Here is a 10,371-nt window from a genome sequence, read left to right on the forward strand (position 1 = left end):
TAGACATCCCCAATCTGACAAAGGATGTCGAGAAACCGGTTCACAATACATCGGTGAAGGAAGTTGATCAAACTAAGCTTCCCAGTCAAGATGAAGTGACAATTGAAGACATTCCTTATAAGGATACACCTCACAAAACTTCATTGACACAAAATCCTATTCTATTAGAAGAAGGCAAAGAGGAAGAGAAGAAAGTAGAGGATAAGAAATAAATGATGGATACTCCTCTGACAAAGAGGAAGTTAGACTTAGAAAAAGAAAGTGAAAAGAAGAAAGTAAAAATCATCACCGTAGCTAGTTCAGAGGTTGAGACTATAGAAAAGGATTATGAAACAAAGGAGGAATAAGAGGGAGAATCGATCATTGATATAAAGAAAATGACTCCCAAGAAATTGATGAAAGTCTCAGAAAAACTGAAAAATTCAAGCTGAAAAGGCTAAATTGAGAGCAAAGAAAAAGAAGGCAGGAATTCTCAATTTTGCCAAGACAATTCTATCTGACCTAATTCCCGATATTGCAGTTGATGACAATGCACCCATCATTGATCAGTTGAGTACTCTTGTAACAACAATCGGTTCAGAGGCAACCGATTTGAAGAAGGTTGCAGTAAGGCAATATGAATCAAAGAGAGGAGAAAATCTAATGGAATAAATATCAGTTGGAAAATTTGCCCTCTCCACTCGAACAAAAGAGGTAAAAAATATACTATAGGAAGTTGGCCAATTATTGGTCAAATCTTAAAGTTTTACTGATTTAATCAGAGATCTTGAAGATAAAAGAAATTAGACTCAAATAGAAATTCAAGATCTGATAAGTTCTTTTGATCCTCTTACCAGTTCAGCATCAACCTTTAGTGGCAAGGTCAAACTGCTCAATCATGAAATCAAAAGGTTGAAAGAAGAAGAGGACAAACAAGGTCTTAGTTTGTTAGAGCTACAATGCTATCTGGCACCAATTATTGATTTCATACAAATGAATATTAAAGAAGCAGAACACCTCATAAGTGAACCTGACTGCAAGAAAGTCGATGATATGGAGGTTTTTATTGCAGTTTTGCATGGACACTTCACCACCATGAAACAAGTAAAATCTTCATGGGAATCCTCTTTGAAAGTAGCTCAAGAAAATTTCAAAGAGATTTTTGCTTTACTTTGACAAATTATTTTGTATAGTCTTTTCCATTGATGGCAAAAGGGGGGGTTTTGGAAATTTGTACATTGTGAGTAACAGGGGCCAGAACTGGCACATTTTTATAGTGTTTGCTACCAATGCCAAAGGGGGATTTTGTTGGCATTTTGGTGCATTTTGTATGACCGGTGAATGATATGGTTGTCATTGATGGCAACGTCATCTTCCAAGTCTTCATAGTCCATTGGTAAAGAAGTAAAGGATAACCGGTAAAGAATAAGAGTTCTTATTCATATCGATAGTGAGTAGACCGGTATACAAAGGTTAAGCGGATAAGCAGTATGTAGACAAGGTAAGAATAGTATAGACCAGCTATGCAGTAAGTAGATTGACACATAAGAGGTCAACCAACTAAGTAGTGAGTAGATCGATACATAGGAGGATAATCGGCTAAGTAGCTAATAGACTGGTATACAGGAGATAACCGGTTATGCAAAATTTGATCAATACACCAACATAATAGGAGTCTCAACTGATAGACCAAGAAACGTCTAGTTGACATCCAGTTAAACCGACAGTCTTTTCCAGTCAACCAGCGGACTTATCGGCATGAATGACTGTCTTGACCAATATTCCTGGAATAATTTTTGGAGAGTAATTTATGGCGCGGTAACAAAATTTTGAATGAGATTTTGGAGGGAAAGTTTGCGCCAGAACCGAAGGGAAATAAATTCACTTAATTCATTTTTGATGATGTTGTTGTGCATGTGAAAATAGATCTAGAAAAAGGTGAACAGAGGGGGAGCAGAGCAGAGTGTAGAGTGCAGAGCCAAGGGTCAGAGAATCGGCAGAGTGTAGAGCCGAAAGTAGAAGCAGAAAATCGGTGTTGTGCAGAGCAGACACAACCGGTATGGATAGAGTATGATTTTCATTGTGATCTAATCAGGCTATCAATAGCTACTCCAATAGATCATCTTTTTGTTGCTTTCTAACCATTGCAACTCAAAATCCCTTAACCGGGTGGACTTTAATAGGGCCCATTGTAAAATCCCTTAACCGAGTGTCATCTTAATTGATGATCCTAAGACCTTTAACAAGGCTACCTTTAACAAGGTAAAGGCACTAACTGGCCTTGATCAAAATCCCTTAACCGGGTGGCACCTAATAGTGTCTTTATAATCTCCTAACAAGGATGGCTCCTCACCGGGCGTACTTCACCGGGCGTACTTCAGAAGAGTACAAATTTTGTGAGTTCCTACTCACACCGTGGTTTTCTCCCATTTGGGTTTCCACAAGATAACTCTTGGTGTCACTGTGTATAATATCATGCATGCATATTATTCTGAAAGAATTGTTTGAATTGATGAATATTAAGTAAGTGCAAACTTGAGTTAAAAGTTTTAATTGTGTAAAATTGGTAAAGTGTTGATTCACCCCTCCCTCTCTGAGTGCCGGTTGGGACTAACAAAATGAGGTTTAAAAATGAAAGTTAGAGGTCTCATGAATAAAATGTTAGTAAAGTTAAATTAGATTTCTTAATTAGTTTTTAATTATAAATATAAATTAAAGTTTTAGTGAAATATTTTGTTTTATCAATAAATTAATGTGAAAGTGAAATAAAATAGTTTTGTGTCCTTTTAATCAATCTGATAGTTTAAACTAATAAACCTTTTTTGTTTAAAAAGTAATTAATTATAAAAAATAAAAATAAATATATTTTTATTAATTTTCTTAAATTATATAAAAACAATGCCTCTCTAAAGTTATTGAAAATGATAATGTGACATAAAAAATAAAAAATATATAAAATTATTAAATATTCTATTTTTATTAAATTTTAGTAATATTGATATGATTATGTACTAAACACATAAAGATATAGAATGAATAATTAATTAAAAGTATAACTAACATATATATTGTTTAATATATATTAAATAAAACATATAAAGTAGAATAATAAAAAAATTAATTCTCTATATCCCTAGCATATATATATTATTTAATATATATTAAATAAAAAATATAAGATGGAATAATAAAAATAATAATTCTCTATATCCCTCACTTACTTTACACATATTATTTAATGTATATATGCTAATAGGATGAAGCTACACCATATAAGAATTAAAATAAACAAATATAATTTATAACTTCAATATTTTATTTTAATTTAAATAATTTAACTTCAATAAAATTACTTTAATATCTTTTTCTTAAGTTAACTCTTATTGAATGCAAACCTAAAATGAAACCTAACCATTATTAAAAATACAATTTTGATTTTATCTAACAATAACCCTCAGCTTACCCAATATTAGATTTAATATCTATATATATCAAATTCTTAAAAATACAACTCAATAACTATATTTATAAAAATCAAACTATAAGTTATGTATAAATAGAATATATAATAATAAATCTAGCTATTAATAAATATGTAATCAATTAAAATTTTATAAAATCATCTAAATGAAACTATTAATAGTTTTATTTAATAACATTTTGAATTAACTTATGTATTGTGTTTTATTGTAGCTATTAATAGATTTTAAAACCATAATCAATTTCTCATTGCGTCATATTTATACTTGATATAATTAGAATTCATATTGATCTAGTTACTGTTCGTCCCCACAATCCAACCTCAATTCAATCTAAGTTGTAGTCTTAGGGTATGTTCCCATGTGGCTGCCCCATGAATATTTATCTTTGCTGCTTATTTTTAAACAAAACTTTTTAATTTCTTATTAATAGTATAAATACTAATTTGTGCGCTTAAAATTTGAAAAACAAAATAGAAATAAAATCTTTAAAAAAGAGAGAGCAAATTGTGGAGCCACCTAACACTTTTGTTAATAAACAGTTATCCTTTTTTTTCACAATTTTAAAGTTGCATGGGAACATGCATGTTATTGTTTTTCTAGTATCTAAAACCTATTTTAAGAAACAAATCCTTTGAACATAATTTAATGCTAATTACAATAAATAAGGTGGTATATTTAGACTTGACAATAAGAATAAAAAATATGCATGTTGTTGTCTATTTACTGTTGTGGACAGATTTCATGACAGTTTATTAACTGACTTGTATTTTTTAATTGTTTCTTTTAATTAAAAAAATTTAAATATTAATTTTTATTTAATAAAATTAAAAAATAGAAAAATATTATTTTAAAATTAATAAATATTTTAATTTTTTTATTATTTGAAAAATAAAAATAAAAAATATGCATGTTGTCTATTTACGGTTGTGGACAGATTTCATGACAGTTTATTAACTGTCTTCTTATAATTTTTTATTGTTTTTTTTAATATAAAAAATTTAAAATATTAATTTTTATTTAATAAAATTAAAAAATAGATAAATAATATTTTAAAATTAATAAATATTTTTATTTTTTTATTATTTGAAAAATTTATATCCATTTTTAATTCAAATTTATATTAAGATATATATATAAAAGATCCCATTCGACGGAGAGGTTGGCCGTACGAGCAGTAACAGGACAAAGAAAACGGGGAATGGGTGAATTCTATTAAATGTTACTCATATGAGACTTGGGTTATAAGTTATTTAATTAATTCAATTTTAAATCATCATGTATAAATATTTTTCATTCATGATAAAAATAAATAATTTTTTTGTGTGTTTCTGAATTTGTATGTGTGTTGATAATTAGTAGATTATTATGAGATTTTTTTTTCTTATTGTGAGGAGTTAATGTTGTTTAGATAGTTTTGTAGAAATCTTATATTGTTATTGTAAACACCTAATTTACAATATAAAATGCGATGACATAAATAAAATTATACTAAATAATTTTAGAAAGTTATAATTACAATAAATCATTATAGTTTTGATAAAGAAAATATGATGACATGCATCCAAGGGTACATTAAGTTATAATTACAATAAATCATTATAGTTTTGATAAAGAAAATATGATGACATGCATCCAAGGGTACATTAAATTTAAATTGAATATGTTGAATCTCAAAATCATAGGAGCATATCAAGAGGTGCTCCTAGTGCTAACGAATTCAATTATAGTAGAATGTTGTTCTAAATTTAGTTAACTTTAATTGATTTTCAAATAGAATCGGACCAACCATCCTAAAAATGTTTGGCCATCTCTAATTTAGTAGATAGATCTATTCATCATTTAAACAATATAATTTTAGGGTTTGAGAGTCCTTTTAGGGAATATGTAACCATGTCAAAATATCTAAGTTCATAATAATTTAACAAAATATAATAAATGAACCATGACTCATAAATTAATCAATAGTCAATTATTAATAATTATTGTACAATATAAACAAGGCTTCTTTGCAGCATAGTTCCTCCAAATGTTGGTGGAAGTATTTTGCTCTTCATTTAAATTGTAATTTGCCACTGTATTATTTAGAATGTTCTAAATTAATAATGGTAATATAGAATGCTTAAACTGGTGAAGACAACTTAAAATTTGTGTATTTAGTTATGAGTGTTTGTAGTGAATTTGGAAAGTATGAAGAGTTCCAATTTTGATTTGACTATAAAAACCATATAATACTATACCAATTATTTATTTTGCATGTCAATTATCCCTCAACCAAACATAGTCAAGAAAATAAATGAAAATTCCAACAGGTAACTAGCATCCAAACTAAACTACTAGAGATAATAGCCATTCAACTAATCATATAGCAGGTACATAGGCCATTAAAGTTCATAACTGGTAGTTTGAATAAAACCAAACCATAACAGGCATGCAGGTCATATTTTGTAGTTGACGCTAGTTGGTTTCTACCTTCCTTGACTACCTTTACATGTGTCTACATCTTGTATTTCTAGATATTAATTATTAAAATAACGTACATGTTATTTTAAAATAATATTATTTTTTATCAACGTTTCAAATCACACTTCCTAATCTAGTCTTCGGACATGTAGTGTCGTGGTTAAAACATTTTGTTGGTGAAGTCCTTGTTGGGCCATTGTGCTTGCGTGGCCTCACGGGTTCATAGCTTTGGGTCAAAAGCGTGGGGGAGAAAATAATAGATAATTCCACTAAAGGCGGATCACCCACCAAATGTGGAATTATCATTCCACTATAAGTGGATATGAAAAAGTGATAACAAGATAACACCAACCAAAGGTGGAATTTTTCCTACAACCATATTCCCTAGATATAAAATTTCCTAAATGTCTCCTACCATAAAACAATGAAATAACACTGAGAAAACAATTTAACAAAGAATGAATTAAAAAAAAAAAAAAGTATTAAAACAATAATATAATTAAATAAAAAGAAGACACTCCAAAATAAATGAAACTCCCACAATAAACAAATTAATAAAAAGTAATAAAAAGGAAGGCAAAACTAATCTAAAAACAAAAATAAATAAATATGTGAAAGAGAGAGGGAGAGAGAATAAATACACATATGTTTGCTATATGCATACAAATTAGTAATGTAAGTAAAAGTGTATTTTGTTAAATTTTGAAATAGCCAGGTCATTGGGAGTTGAACTTCACCTATCTTCCAACTATCACAACAAAGCAAAATTATTTTAGTTTAAATAGAAATTCTTTTTAATCATAGCAAATATATTTAAAATATTCAAAAAAACTAAACAATTCCATAACAAGTAGTAAAGGAAGAGCGTGTTTAAGATAGTAGTATAGATAAAAGTGTATTTTGTTAATCTTAGAGTGTTCCTAAGATAAAGAAAAATTGACATAACCAAATGTTTTGCTGACAGTAAGTAAAAGTACTATAATGAACCCAAATCCAAACTTTGTACTGCAACCTATAATGTAAGCTTCAGCATATAAAAAGCTATTGTACAAACAAAAATTATGATGGCGAACTTTCACCATTCCATTTGGAAATGAAATGGAATGAAACTATCAATTTATTTTTGGATCTATAGATGATTTATAGTATATAAACTATTATGTAATACACAGAACAATTTAGCTGTTTTAGACATGAAAAGTACATGTCCTACCCTACAAAATTTAAAATTGTCACCTAACTGATGAACTTTGAAAGATTGTTGCTATATAACTATCAATTGAAGTTTCAAACCAAATTGTCAACTTCTGTGACACTTCAAATTTTTGAAGTCAGTTACAACTAATCAATTGCTTGCTCATTGTCTTAAAACACAATTTGGCAATTGTCATTACCTAACAGGCTATGGTGAAGAATGTTCACAAAAAAGCCCATCCAGAGATTAATATCCTTCAAACTAAATTTCAGGCAACGATTCAAAACACCAAAATTTTGAAATATCATTTTTTAATACATCAAGACATGACTACAATAAATTTGGAGATCTGGTTAATCCAGAACCAAAAAGGGGATATTTGGTGTGTTGGTATACAGTTTTGTGTCATTGTGAGACCATATGAATAGAAAGAAAGACAGTGGCAATCTAAAATATGAGGCAGAAAAACTACCATTCTAGGAGAAGTTATAGTTTTTCTACCTCATAATGGTAACCATCTTCCTTTTCTTCTAGATTTCCTGTAAGGTAGGTTTCTCCATTATGATTACAGTTGCCACTGCATTCTTGAGCCTGAAGAAAACACTCTCAAAGTAAAATCTCTCAATGCAGTATCATTCACTTCACAAAATCTCTTCTCCCACTGTGGAGGTTCAATGGCATGGTTTCCAAGCCCAGGAGTCCTGTCTTTTGAGTCTGCATTCTTCAACTCTTTCCAATCCACGACATATGCAGACACCCTTCTTCTGAATTTGGACTTGAATTCACTCCATGCCTGGTACTTGTAATGGTTTATCACTGTCTTAGATGGTTTCAAGTATTCACTTTTGTACCCTCTTTTCAGCTGAAAATGATGAATAACATTAACTAAAGAGGGTGGTAGTGCTTCAAGCAAAACTATGGATTTGTGGCGTTGCTGGGCTTTTTCTCTGCATGTGTATCCCTGGGTGACTCCTTTCTCAGGGTGAATTTTCAGTCCTGATGGCCCAAAGTTATTGCATTTTATAGAGATCTGACCAATTTGGATCCCACTGCCTGAATTATGCTTTTCTGGATTATGGCTCCTCTCCATCACCAATGACTTCAATGCTTTTTCACCCATCTGAGATGATTTGATTGTGGACCTGGTCTCATTTGCCTGTTTTCTGGATCTGTTGCCCTCTTGCAGATGATGCGGCCACTTAGGAGAGAAAACAAATTCATCCACATCTGAAAAAAGCATCCATTGGCATTTGTTTTTAGCCTGCAAAGCACAGTGGGAAAATCCAGCTTCCTGGGTTTTGATCCATGGCCAAGGATGCCTGGTCACATTGAATTCACCAGCCAGGCTCCCCACAATTTCCACTAGGTTATCTTCGCTGTTATTGTCATACAGAAAAAAATGCTCCACACCCAAGTATGAATGATACATTATCCATTCCTTAAGAAATTTAGCCACATTGAAAACCATGGTGCATGAACATAAAACTTCCTGGTGGTGTCTGGGTTCATTTCCTCTGGATAATCTGGTCTTGGGCAGTTGATAATAAGCCACAGAAGGAATCAGCTGGCCATGCCACTTAAGTGAAACTTTGGTGCCAACCAGCTCATCTCTATATGATTTATGAGGGTGCATACATCTGAAAACTTCTTGGCTAGAGACTTTCACAAGTGTCTCCACTGTTCCATTGAATACACAAAGCAGAGATTCTGGTTCTGCATTCACTTCTTTTCTCTGATTCACCCCCTTTGCAAACAAAACCACATCTGCACTTGTAGATAAACTTTCATAAACCAAAAAGTCCCAACTAATGATATTTCCATTAGAAGCCTGGTTTCTTTGCCTGACATGTCTGTTTAGATCTGTGTCCATTAGAGACAGAAATGATAATTTGGTTACATGATCCTTCAAGGGCTGTTGTTCTTCTTGCTTAGGCAATTCACACCTTACTGCAACTCTCCCTTGCAAGTGCTCAACTCCATTCACTTTAGTAACAATCTCATCAGAATGTATACAGAGAATCTTAGATGGATGTCCAAATGTAGCAGAATCTGCAGAGGGAAAGTGGACTAGAACTAGCACTTCTTCAGGAAGTAAAACAATGTCCTGAATATAAATCTCCTCTTCCTTAAGTAATACCAATGATTTGCTTTCTTTTGAAACTTCCAGCCCTTGAACTTCCTTTGTTACAGCCAGTTTCTCTTGATTTGCATGCAAAACCAAAGGAGTAACATTTTCTTGCTTGCTATCTGTCATGAATGCAAGATAAACACTTCAAATGAGAATCATGATATCCTACCAGTTTATTCTTAATATTACAGAAACAATTAGAAGACAAGAAGAACATACCTTGATAAACCTGATTGAGAGCATTAACAACAATGGTGAAAAAGAGGGCCAGAGATATAATTGCACTGCAAAGCCCCACACGATGCTTCTTTAATTCTGATGCTGCAAACACTTTGTGAGTGTTTGAAACTCCCTTGTTCCACCCTTCTTCCTTGGTGCTGCTATGTCTGTACCTGAACAACATGCCTAATAATGAAAATATCCTCCCCTCAGCTTTTCTTCTCCTTTTGATCTGTGAATCAACTCTAAAACTTTTTGGGTTCAGAAAGGAATGTTTGGTGATACCAATATAGAAGCTCTGAGTTTCTTTTTCTTCTAGGGATCGTCCATATAAGGATTGATGAGTTGTAAGCACAGATTATCACATAACGCTTAGTGAAAGAATATTAAATAATAACAAACTTTAATCGTTTAATGTTTCCGTTCTAGTCAAGAACGTTGGCTTTAACTGACTGTTTTTCTATTAATTTGTAATTTAAAATATTTTCAATATAAAAAATTATTAATCTTATTTGCTAAAAATTCTAGGGAAATATCAAAAACGCTTAATGTAATCTTACACTTATTATTATAATTAAAGAAAGTTTCTCAATTGACTTAGAAAAAGCACTAGAGATAATCTCATGAAAAAATATTTTATATTCTATTTTTTTTAAAATATTATAAAATAATATATATTCATATAAAGTGTCATATATTTTTTTAAAAATATATTGCATTAAATTATTAAGAATTAAAATATAATAGTATAATATGATAGTATATTATTTAATATATTATTAAATAATACATTAAATTGTATATTAAAAATTATATAATTTATATATCATATTATTTTTTATATTAGAAATCGAGAGTTCAAAATATAGACAGAGAGTTTATACAAAACTAGGGAGCGGGGGGCAGGG

General features: G+C 30.7%; 1 protein-coding gene across 1 annotated transcript; it reads right to left on the reverse strand.

Moving 5' to 3' along the window:
- Positions 1–7,411: 7,411 nt before the first annotated feature.
- LOC131065511 (glycosyltransferase family 92 protein RCOM_0530710) lies at positions 7,412–9,804 on the reverse strand. The gene is made up of 2 exons (XM_058000014.2): positions 9,464–9,804; positions 7,412–9,363 (listed from the first exon to the last, which is right to left on the reverse strand). The coding sequence occupies exons 1-2, from the start codon at positions 9,645–9,647 to the stop codon at positions 7,682–7,684; spliced, it is 1,866 nt and encodes a 621-aa protein (XP_057855997.2). The 5' UTR covers positions 9,648–9,804; the 3' UTR covers positions 7,412–7,681.
- Between the last annotated feature and the right edge of the window lie 567 nt (positions 9,805–10,371).

This window comes from Cryptomeria japonica, chromosome 4 (assembly GCF_030272615.1).
Source record: "Cryptomeria japonica chromosome 4, Sugi_1.0, whole genome shotgun sequence".
Taxonomy (NCBI): Eukaryota; Viridiplantae; Streptophyta; class Pinopsida; order Cupressales; family Cupressaceae; genus Cryptomeria; species Cryptomeria japonica.